At 36.7% G+C, this 12,523-nt stretch overlaps 1 protein-coding gene across 1 annotated transcript; it reads right to left on the bottom strand.

Moving 5' to 3' along the window:
• Positions 1-4,837: 4,837 nt before the first annotated feature.
• On the bottom strand, positions 4,838-11,162 carry LOC121263302. The gene is made up of 12 exons (XM_041166116.1): positions 10,841-11,162; positions 10,613-10,733; positions 10,389-10,476; positions 10,210-10,279; positions 9,247-9,360; positions 8,628-8,936; positions 8,058-8,446; positions 7,757-7,856; positions 6,757-6,810; positions 6,553-6,639; positions 5,585-5,713; positions 4,838-5,442 (listed from the first exon to the last, which is right to left on the bottom strand). Exons 3-12 carry the CDS (start codon positions 10,454-10,456, stop codon positions 5,128-5,130), a joined length of 1,635 nt encoding a protein of 544 aa, XP_041022050.1. The 5' UTR covers positions 10,457-10,476; positions 10,613-10,733; positions 10,841-11,162; the 3' UTR covers positions 4,838-5,127.
• Positions 11,163-12,523: the final 1,361 nt, after the last annotated feature.

Below are 12,523 nucleotides of genomic sequence, written 5' to 3'. Positions count from 1 at the left end.
ATTGATCTTCACCAAACCCACCACTGCAGGTTGTCCCTCGGTGAGTTGAATTGCTACACGCACTTTCTTCCATTTTGCCCCTCTTCTTCTCGAGCTAATGACATAGATCCCACTATTCTCTCATAGTTTCTATCACCGTTGATCTCCAGCCGCTAGCCACTGCCACTGCACTCCATTTTCTTTGGGTAAGTCCTCACTAATCTCCATTTTCGCTCCACCATATCTTAGCCTAACAAAGCAAACGCCTTCTCTGTTGCCTAGAAATTTCGCCGCCATTGACTCCACTCAGGCCACCAGCCCCGTTGCACCTCATTTCTTTCATGGTGAGTAGATTATGGCTTCTCCCTCACACACCTCTCTATTTTCCAGACTTCTTTTCTTAAGAGGTTCTGGTTCAGTGTCTTTACGAAATTGGACCCTCGGCTTTTAACTCTGACGATCAAGCATGTGATCACTTTTGGTTAATTACAAAACTACCATTTATGCTGTTGTCATGTTTCAGATTTCTCGTAAGCCCTGCATGGTTTTTTATTATTTCAAAGAAATGCCCTTAGACATTTTCTACTCCACTTTTCAACTTTTGTAAAAAGTCTTTGTATGTTTTCAGTTTTTGTGTGTGCATGAAAAAATGTGTTAAAAATATATCTCTTTACGTGGGCTTATTTTTACTTACAGATGTAATATGTTGACTTGATTTTAATTTGGTCTTTGTTGCATGTAGTTGACACTTATATTTTTATAAAGTTTAAATTATATTAAGTATTTATTATGATTTGATTATAATAATAAATTACAAGGATTTGAATTTTAAGTATAATCAAGTTTAATTTATATTCTTACGCTATAAATATGATCAAGTCTATTTTTATGAAATGAGCCTCACTTTTTAATTGATAAATTTTAATTAAAATATAATTTCCTACTAAGTTATAATTTGAAAGCGAAGATTTTTTATTTATATTTAATTCATTTTAGTATTTATTAATTTGGTATATAATAAAATAATTATTAAAGTTCTCTCCTTAATTTTTATTTAATTATGTAAAATATTATAATACGTTTTTAGGAAATTAGTGACATATGGTATTTCACATAGGTAACGGTCTGCGAGACGAGATTTTGGACTTTGCGATACGAGGTAAGTAATTTGATCACAAATTAGGATCATCACATGCTTAGATAGATTATTATTAAAGTCAATTCTTGATAGCCAATGTTTATGTATCTCGCATGTCATTATTATGTAAACATGTCATTCAGCATAGTACACGATCATGTCATTCGGCATCATGTTCAAATTCAGAAATTATAATTATGTATGTATTATGTTATGCATCTCATGTGCATAAAACATGTAAGCTATCTTAAGTTCAAGTGTAAGATAATATTAGATCAGTTAATCAGATAGTTATTCAGACGCATGGTACCAATGCAGTTTCAGAGTGGATGTGCAAGTCACGGACTCAAACGTGATCCACCATAGTATGCCAGAATACTATCAGCAGCTCCTATTGTTGCAGCGAGACGTGGGGTGGATGCACAACCTCGCACACAAGGTTAAGTGTGTTGGCCAGTCAAATCAGTCATATCAGTAAGATAAGTATGATAAGTCATATAATTTAAAGATAAGTCATGCATGATATGAGCATATGTATGAATGATCATGAATTTAAATTCTCAGTATAAATGTTTTATGAAAAATCCTATATTTCTTACGTTTACGTTGTGATGGATTTTTTACTGAGTCTTCAACTCATTTTATTTTATTTCATGTTTTAACCACCCATGAGAGGATGATGAACACGAGTAGGCAGACCAGGATTAGGAGCAGTTGATTTAATTTCAGACTTCCTAGAATAAAGGTGCTTTTACGACACAAATTTTATTCAATTTATTCATTTAATATTTTTGGAAGACATTTTATTAGACGATTCTTTTTATGAAATAAATGATAATTTCATGTTATTAAATATGAAATGTCTTGTCGAGTTATATGTTATGAAGATTACGTGACACTCCTACCTTACGAGAATGGGGTGTTACAATTCCCAATGACCCTGTCGGTCCATACTCCACGACCACTTCAGTCCCTCGGCTTAGGGCTACTCAGTTCACTTCACCCTTCACTTCAATCTTGAACCCTAAGTCTCCTCCTTTTCTCTAGCGTCGCCTTGGTAACCCCGAGCGATGGTGGAGTTCTAGAGTGTAACAATGCCTCCCCCTTAAAACACCTTGCCCACAAGGTGTGGGAAGGCGTTTTTAAGCTTGTAGTAACTTTTCCATGTCGCGTCTTTTGGCCCTTACCCCTGCCATCGAACTAGCAGCTCGGTCACAGGCCTATTGTTAATAGGGTTAACTCTTCTACTCAAGGCCTTCTTTGGGTCTGGCTGTAAGGCCCCTTGGATGTTCACTAGAGGTAGATTTGTCGTTGATACTACTCATTCTCCTAATCTCCTCTTAAGTTGAGAGATATGGAATGCAGGGTGTATTTGGGACATTGGGGGTAACCTCAACCGATACGCCACTTTTCGCACTCGCTACTCCACCACAAAAGGCCTGTAATAACGCTGAGTCAGCTTCAGATCCCAATGTTGCGACACTGACAATTTACTTATACAGTTGTAGCTTGAGGTAAACCAAATCCCCTAGTTTAAATTCTTGATCTTTCCTTTTTTGATTAGCATATCACACCATTCTGTCTTGAGCCTTATTACTACATACCACCATTCAGCTAACGACGCCCATTTGACCCAGTCCCTAGGCCTGTCCCCAACAAAGCACCTCAAGTAGGTTTCTAGGCACTTATTCATTGCCTCAGACTTCCCATCAATCTGAGGGTGGTATGCAGTGCTGAACTTGAGTTGTACTCCCTAAGCCTTAAATAGTTACCTCCAAAAAAGACTCGTGAAAGTATTATCTCTGTCTAAGACTATGGACTGGGGCAGTCCATGCAGCTTGAATACATGCTTGATGAAGAGTTGAGTTATGGACTTAGCCGTGTAAGGATGTCCCAAAGCTATGAAGTGACTATACTTGCTCATTCTGCCAACTACCACCCACAGGGTATTGAATCCATTAGAACTAGGTATTCCCTCAATGAAGTCTATAGTTATATGAGTCCATGTTTTTGAGGGAATGGGTAGGGGTTGTATCAATCCACTAGGAAATACATGATCTGACTTATGTTGTTGACATATCTCACGGTTCCTAATATAGATCCTCACCTTAGATTTCATACCTGGCCAAAAAAATATCTTTGGGTGCTCTGGATGGTTTTATGTCCCCCTAAATGTCCCCCCTAGAGCTATTATGTAGGAACTGCAGTAGCTTAGTCTTGAGCTCAGGAGACTTTGCCACATAGATTCTGCCTTTGTAGTATAGTACCCCTTCCCTTACTGAATAGTGTGGTGATAATTCCCCCTTTTGACACTTAGAAATGAGATTCTGTAGCTCTGGGTCCCCCTCAATACCCTTTTTAATCTCCTCTAGCCAATCTAAGGATAGAACTGAGATTAGTGCCAATAAAGCTCCCCCTCTTCTTCTACCCTAGACAAGGCATATGCCACCTTCTTATCTGGGCTCTTCTTGTATTCAATGAGAAAGTCATAACCAAGCAGTTTACTTAACAATTTATGTTGCATAGGAGTCCCAATTTTCTAATCTAGGAGATACTTAAGGTTGTGATAGTCAGTTCTGACCACAAAAGACCTGCCTAGTAAGTAAAGTCTCTATCTTTAAATATCTGAAATTAGAGCATACAACTCTTTTTCATTGGTGGACAGAGGTAGGGCCTTCCCCTTTTGGGCCTGACTAAAATAGGATATCGGTCTACCCTGTTGCGTCAACACTACCCCAACCCTTTTCCAGAGGAATCACACTCCACCACAAAGGGTTGGGAAAAGTCTGGCAATATCAGCACTGGAGGATGAGTCACTACCCTCTTCAATTCAATAAAGGCCTGTTCAGATTCCTCATTCCAGTGAAAGTTATTTTTCTTAAGCAATGCAGTTAGTGCAGATGCAATAATCCCAAATTTTTTTATAAATTTTCTGTAATACTCTGTTAACCCTAGGAAACCCCTTAGGGCCTTAAGGGTCTTTGGCCTAGGCCAATCTAGCATTGCTTTTAACTTCTCAAAATCTGCCTTTACACCCTACCTAGAAATAATGTGGCCCAAATAGCCCACTTCTAATATTAATTAGTAATACCATTATTTTCCCTTAATTTATAACACTCACTTTGCCCTCTTGATAATGTGCCATGTGACTTACTAAAAAATTTAAAATATATATATTCAAAACAAAATAATTTCCAAAAACATAAAAAAAAAAATGGAAGATTAAAATCTTAAATTCCCTTTACCTTTTATATTTGTTTTTTTAATTTTTTTAATAAGCCACGTGATACCATATTGTAGTGCCACATTAAATAGACAAAGTGAGTGGTATACATTAGGAGAGATAGTATTACTGATGGAAGAGACAAATCCTTAAAATATCAAAGCCACAAGAGGTAAAACTCAAACCTAAAGCATAAGAGGAATGATTTCTTCAAGCCCCAAATAGACAAATCTCATACAAGCCCTTATAAAAAAATGGATTACACTTAAAAATGTGTAAAAAAAGACTATTATTAATTAGTAGGACCCATTTTTTTACAAAAAGATTCTATGGACCTTGTTTATTTGAGATTTGTACCTAGCATTACTCAAAGCATAAACAGAGAATCCTCAATGGGAAAAATATTCCTAAATTTAATATAACTGTATTCATTGCCTACTTTTCCCATGTGTCTTTTGGGGTTGGGGGAAGGAGGGAGGGGACGAGGATAAATGATCTTAAGCAATCAAATGAGATCTATCCAGGTCATTGTCTTCTCTCTAGACAATCGTTCTTAACTAGTTACTGTAATATGAAAATGACATTCAATCCAGGAACATGAACTCAACTAGGAATAATGGACAACTTCCAAACAACCTACATATGAATGTACAAAGAAGTGGATGGCCAAAATTCTGTGGTTTTTCTCTTTCTAATTACTCCTGTACAACTTGGCATTTTACACCTTATTTGGTTGAACGGAAAACAAACGATTTAACATCTCTTGTACGTACAGATTAAGGGCCAATCAGACTGTTCTTGCTTTGGCTAATTCTCCGTGGATCACATATCGAAATGTTGAGCTATGTGGTAACCAATGGATGTACTTATCCACCTTTCCCTTCATGCATTTTTTGATAGCCTTTTGTCGAACTTCTGGTAGATTCTCATATACTACCTCCAAGAGCTCATGCATGCTTAGTGACATATCCTTCGCAAAGTAATAGAGGACTTTTGGCAGGAAAATCTTCATTTCCTTGTGGATACGGACCCTTGTTTGGATGAATTCTTCCTTAGCAAGTCTGAGATCCCGAAATATATTCTTCGATGTGTAGGCTCGAACCTATGTTGAACAAGAAATGCAAATACATCACACTACAACAGCTACACATGGCTTCAAAAGTTTCAGCACATCTTATTTTGCACTCTGATTACGGAATTAGAAAACATTAACAATTACATGTTTGAAGAAAAAACATACATACCACTGGATCAGAGTATGCCCCCGAACATAGCACAAAATGAACTAGCGGCTCAGGGTACTCTAAGGCATATACATGTCTGATACTCCCGGTCTTGGATTTCCTTCCCGAATACAACAGTGTATGCAGCCACTGCATTCACATTGTTTAAAGGAAAACATTAGTTGTATGAAAAGAGCTTGAAATAATTATATGCCTTTCATTATGCAGAATGGGCATCTACTACGGTTGAAATCATATTAAATCAACATAATATGACTCAAATTTCCATAAACACCAACAGAAATATTAAGGCGCCACTGCAACTGCAGATGGCTTTTCTTCATGTGCACCTGAGTGGACATGCAGCCCTTTATAAGAAAGACACAAGACAGCTACCAGAAAAGGAGAACCAGACATTCGTTGCGATATTCCCTTATAGAACACATAGCATTGCCCCTTGTTTAGAATTAATGGCCACACCACTTGGAGTCTCTAGGGAAACTGATCCTCAAACGTACTACATAGAAGGCATCAATCCTAATGCAGAAGGCCAACTTAGGTGAAGAGCAAGGGCAAGAACCCTTCATCTTGCTTGTCCCCGCACCATCCCCCCCCTCTCCCAGGATGACTTGGGTCCTTATTTGAATAGCCAGAAATATTGGAATGGAAAATGAGTCCCCAATCCACTGTAATGACGCCTGCTACTCCCAAGTACCAAGTGGAGGAAACATTTTACTTCTTGGGACTCAGGGACTCCTACCCCAAGTCATAGGATACCCATTAAACTCCCCACTCAGTCTTTCTGCCGAGATGCCATACTTCTCTGAGAAAGCCGAGGCATCCCAACCATCCTTCTATTTTCAGGTCCTTTTACCAATTTGTACAAACCCACAAGCACTGAGAGACACATTGAAGTACATAAAACTTTGAAAGGTTGGTATAGAGGTCACATGCATTTTATTTGCATGATTTTAAAGTAAAAGGCATACCGGTGCTGAGCAGTGCGATCGAATTCCTAAAATGGAGCTTTGTATGTCATGAGCATTAATGCAATGCCCGCCCACATTGTATGTTGCCTGAAGATGAATAAGAGTTAAATTACAGAAGTAAATTTTACTTATAGACTTATAGTATATAACATTTTATTTTTTATTTATAACATATTAACAATAAAATTATGGTAACTTTCCTACCTTCAAAATGGAGGTATTCTTTATACGATCAGGAATCCCATATGCCAAATATGCCTGCAATGAGAACCTCATAAGCCTCACCCTATTTACTACTCTAGCCTTGCACATGAAGGTATAACAAGAAAACAAATCGAATGACTGACAAATAATTACTTATCCAAAAAAAATATATGATTTATGTTATTCAACTATTAGCACTATGGTAAAATCAGCACAGGGCATTACCAGAGGGCTGATCCTGTAGCACATGCAGGGATTTAGGCTATGTTTGGGCACTTAGATGAGATCCTCTCATCACAAAACTTTTCATAATTTCTTTCTCAAACACAAAACACTTTTCAATTTCAGATCTTCAACTTTTTCATTTAATCATTACCAAATTCTTTACAACTTTTCCAAACTTCCAAACAAAACATAAAAACAACACAACTTTTTCAAATTTCAAAACAAAAATAATATCCAAACAAAATTTTAACTTTATAATATTTTTATTCAACTTTTTCTCTCACTACCATTCACAGAATTATAATCTCATCTCATTACCCAAACATGCCCTCAGTGTATAAGTTTTACTAAGATGATTGATACGTCCAGTTAAACATGATGAATGGCTACAACAGACAGATCCTCTCCAATTCACTCAAATTGGATACCACCTATTTTATGTAAAAAAAAAAAAAAAAAAGGTGTACTTTGGTCCTTTCACTAACAACACAATCTCTTTTAGAAATACAATGAACAAAATACCCTACGTTATACACTAACTGGATAATATCCATTTCAAGTAAAATGTAGAGGGGTCCTTTTCCAGCTGGAACCATCGGCTCTGACAAAAAGGAGCCACAGACCATCTGCAGTTGGTTTTAGCTTGTCATGATAATACTTTTGTACGAGGTTTTTAGGGCTGAAATTAATGTAAATCATTTGAAGGACTCATTGTCAGATTGTCCCCAGCGCTTATTATAAGCTTTAGCTGAAGAAGTTAAATTGAGAGCCATACATGCATCACTAAGGCATTGTGAATATTTATCCAGAAAGCAAGCCTCTCCTCACGTTTCATCTTTCTCGGGTCAACCTTCTCGAGGCTTCGAACCAATGACCTACACAGAATAAAAAGGAATCAGAAAAACTCTTTAAGGAATACCACAACCTCTCTTTAAACTGCTGATCTGTTCTAATTTCTTCCCTTTCTCTGTATCATAGAAGGATTTGAAAACAACAGACCAAAGATCTGGATTAACATATTGCCTAATGCATGTCTAATCATGCTAGTTCACTATGATGAAGGATATGAGCACCACCTGAAATCTTGTAGCATTTTAGCAGCGAAATTGAAACTATCGTCATCTAAGCATATCTTCAGAACTTCTACCATTGCAGTATATGGTCCAGAATCTTCTTTTAATCCTTGAAGTTGACGGTGCACAGCAGCATCCTCATTGCCATGTGGACTCCAACTATCACAGGCATTCTTTGAAGAAAATATGCTTGAGGACGACATGGATGAAATAGGAGAAGCCGACAAGCCTGAATGGGTAGGAGGGTGGCTTGCAAGTTTGCAGTATATTGAAGATATGCATCTCACGATGTCTTCAGAAAGTCTATCCGGAGAGCTAAATGTGTTATCACTGCATGAAGCAGCAAGGTGATCTGCTAGGCAGAGATGACCATAACCAGCATTTTTCCAGTCCTGCAAGTTCTCACCACAGACAAATCTGTAACTAGATACATAAACAGAAGATATGCATCTCACAATGTATACAGACAGTTTCGCAGAACTTAGAAATTTATAAAGAATTGTAAGCCTGTAACAAACTAGTTCTTTTAACCAAATCTAGGTTGCTAAGGTTGCACAGTGGAGGCGTGTTTACCTTACTAGATTTTGATTTTAGATGTGCAACAAGACCCGGATTATCCGAATTGGCCCATCCTGTAGGGGACATTTTATCATGATGGACTAAAGCATCTTTGGACACTCGTGGCTCCATATTTTGATGTGATTGATTAGATAAAAGTTTTGGCAATGATCCTATCTTGTATTGTAGATAAGATCCATGAGTATCAGGCAACGTGGGTCGATGCCCTTCAAAAGCTGTCCGATAGAGTGAAAGAAGATAACGCTCCAAATGCATAATTTCAACTTCAAGTGTTGCAATCTCCTCCCTCAATTCCGTGGAAGACTGCATTCCAGAGTCCAAAGGTCAAAATCAAGACAAAATTAGGAAAGAAAATACAAGACAATGTTAACAATGGTTTCATCTGGTGTTTGGGCATGATTCTTGAAGATGGTAACGAATCATCAGTAGTTTGAGCAGTGGTACACAATATGGTTTACATAAAATGGTTTACAGATTATGAATGAAGGTTATTTCCTCAGTAACAGATATATCCAGCCTACGGTCCCAGCATGTGTGGAAGTTTTGGAAAATCCATCTGTTACTATCATCAGTCTCTTATAGTTGGTATCAGGGTGTGTAGAAATATACAAACCTTCGGAGTTGGAGTGCCATAGGAAGGAATGGAGTTGTTTGAAAAACCCAATTCCTTATTGGAATCCCAACGCAGGGAAGCTTGGTCAGGTAATGATCTCTCGGACTGTACATACTGTGACAAAAGATGCATAGGAAGATTCCATGAAGATATCCAGCCCCAAGAAACAAACACAAACAAAAAGAATGCATGATGAACCTGAACCTAATGGATTTTTGTAATTGAATCAATGTGAGTTGGAAGCTCATGATTTTCTGAGTCAAGATATCATGATTTATGGTACGTTAGCTCTATTTGGTTTCAATGGATAATGAAAGTTTTTGTCTTTCATCAGCCAGTTGGCACAGCCAAATAAAAAATGGAGCAGGTGCTAGGCTGGAACTGGGCCAATTGTGATCTAAACGCCTGGTCATGAATTTGGATATTTCAGCAAAAATACATGACTTCGGGAAAGTTCATTGACATTTAACGTATATCTGCTCTAATGTCAATACAAAGCAACATGGGGTTTGGTTCAGCATCCCAATTGAGTTATTTGGTCCTGCTCGTTTGTCAATGGGATCAAGATACTTTCCAATATGAAACAAATCCAAGAATTGGCACTGGGATAACTGAAAATAAAAGTTCATCCGAAGCCTGATCTAAAATCCTAGAATCCAGATTTGCCCACAAACATAACCTAAAGCTGAAGGAGAGGAGTTCTGTTGAGTTCCTCTGACACCCTCATTAAAAACGTGAAAATAGAAGTGTCTTAGAACCCTGGTCAAAAATCCCTGAATCTAGCCCACAAACAGAAGTACAGAACCTAAGCTGAAAGGGTAAGCTCTATTGAGTATTGAGCCCTTCAATAAACCAGTAGAAACATGTCAAACAATGTTAAGGAAATGAATCCCAAATATCAGATGCGGAGAATATCCTAGGATCACTCGATGAGCAAGCGGGCAAAAATGTAAGGATACTTACAGGACAAAAATAGGAGGATATTCTGGGTGACATATTTAGTATACTTCCGGGCAGTCCATTTTCAGGAGCACTACAAATAAACCAAAATGATAACAGTGGCATATACGTTACATAAATTTAAGCAATGGAATTGGACGAAATGCACAGGGGCAAAAAATGTTCAATCTTGGAATGCTTACCTTACAAAACTCAGGTGAGAAGGAGAGGCGCAAGAAGAGGAGGAAGATCGACAATTCACACTCAGCATGTTCTCTTCAACAGAAACCACTGTAGAGCATCATCCACAGTTAGCATTAAAAGAAGGCAAAACAGTAGCAAGATAGAGACAGAGATAAGAGGAAAGGTGAAGCATGAGATGAAGATATTGAGCTTGAAGCATAAAAAGGGAACGGAACGGCGCTACCTAGTCAAAAGCTGGGGTACCAAAGCTCCGCCACCTCCTCATAACTTGCAAAGACAACTTATTGTGTTTTTGGAGAGAGAAATTCAACAGTTCAACTCATGCATATATCTTCAGCAAGTGGCTAATAGCAAGAGAAGAAATGAACAAGAAGTCAAAGAGGATGACATTGCCAGTAACAGTACGAAATGGGTACACAAAAAAACAATCAGACAATGCAATAGCAAATACCCAATGCACTCTAAACAACTCTGACCAAAACCACCCAGAATTCTGATAACTATAAATTTAGGCTGAACAAATGACCCAATTTAGGACATGGAGTGGGTGTTAAGTGTAATGTTTTCTTTGAGGAAAGAACTGGGAAAAGAAATTTATTTGTGAGACATGAATAATAGACTCTCAATCGAACAATATCTAAGAAAGTGGGGACGACCCACCAGAACCGGTTGAGTTGGTCATTAAAAACAACAATTATGAGTCATTGAGGAAGAGCAAATGTCATTGTCTGCCATAAACATAATTAAAGAAGAAAAAGAAAAACCAGAAGAATCATTAGATTAAGTGGGGGAAAGTAAACAGTTATGATTACAAACAGCTATAAAGGGAGCAGGTGTTTTGGTTCTTCTATCCCATCCCCACTGCTCTTAATTAAATCCCCGCATGCATTCCACTATATTCCATCTCCATGGCATTAATATACATCTTGCAAAAAAAAGCAAGTCTTTCTCTAAGGAGTACAGAACGATTAATACAATAATTCTCTTCATCCGCCAAAAATCAATGCCTATGGAGATTCGCAGCCTAGTTATGCTATTCTTTCATTGAATAACTCAGGAAAGCAGTTTGTATTATCCATAACAGGGGGAGCACTGGGCATACATTGTATCAGAGAGATTCATGTCCAAAGTTTGAAGGAAAAGACCGAAGCAATGAAAATAATAATAATGCAACTTACACCCAGAACACAGCTGTTTCTGCAATGAATAGACGGGGCCCATCGTTGAACAAGTTGAGATTCTATTACCGAGAAAAAGGCCACCTCTCTTCCAAGTTTCTTTAATGGTGGAATTCACCTTTACGCTGCTGTTGGCTTCATTGGTAGTATTAATGACAACGCTTACATATTTTTAGAATAATGATATGTAAAGTTTAAGATATACACGAAACCAGTTTTTTATTTTTTTTAAACAGGAGATTCTACTATGAAAGTATAAAAGAAATGATTTTTTTTAATTAAAATTCATTTTTTTATCAAAGATATATGCAATATCTTTGCCTATTTCATTATTATTTAATATTTTATCATTACTTTTTTATTATATTTTTATTATTATTCACAAAATATCTCAGAATACCTCACTATCTAAATTAACTTTAAACTCAATAGATGAAAGGCTTAGACTGTGTTTAGTTTCCAAACTCAACTGAATTCAGTTTAATTTTAAACTGAGTCTAATATCCAAACACTTAACTCTCAAAATACTAAATTTATCTTAACTTAAAACCTTCTTACACATGATACCCAAAATCATTTTCAACTTAAAATATTTTTATACGTAGAATCTATAACATTTTTTAATTCTCTATAAAAAGTACTAAACTCATCTTAACATTTAAATATACTTTAAATTCAGTTTAAATAGACTTCACATAACTCTTTCTACTATTCAACTCATTACTATTTATAAAAAACTCAACTTAACTCAACTCAATTTAGCTCAATATCTAGACCCAACCTAAGTGTTGATTTATATCATTAATTTCATTTTTTCTAGTTGATATTTAAATATTTTTTTATTTAAATGATTACCTATGAAATAACTAAAAATATATGGAATTAGTTAATATAATAAAAGAATCGGACAAAATTTAAAATAAAAATATCTCCGACGATGGTGTCTGTCGAAAGAA

Source organism: Juglans microcarpa x Juglans regia, chromosome 4S (genome assembly GCF_004785595.1).
Source record: "Juglans microcarpa x Juglans regia isolate MS1-56 chromosome 4S, Jm3101_v1.0, whole genome shotgun sequence".
In the NCBI taxonomy this organism is placed as follows: Eukaryota; Viridiplantae; Streptophyta; class Magnoliopsida; order Fagales; family Juglandaceae; genus Juglans; species Juglans microcarpa x Juglans regia.
The sequence above is the reverse complement of the archived record's forward strand: the minus strand, read 5'-3'. Positions and strand labels throughout refer to the sequence as shown.

Excerpts from the sequence above, each read along its gene's own strand:
- LOC121263302 (XM_041166116.1), bottom strand. The coding sequence starts at position 10,456 with ATGCTGAGTGTGAATTGTCGATCTTCCTCCTCTTCTTGCGCCTCTCCT. Across the intron at positions 9,361-10,209 it reads TATCCTCCTATTTTTGTCCT|TATGTACAGTCCGAGAGATC; the intron begins GTAAGTATCCTT and ends CTTTTGTCACAG. Across the intron at positions 5,443-5,584 it reads GGGCATACTCTGATCCAGTG|GTTCGAGCCTACACATCGAA; the intron begins GTATGTATGTTT and ends TGTTCAACATAG.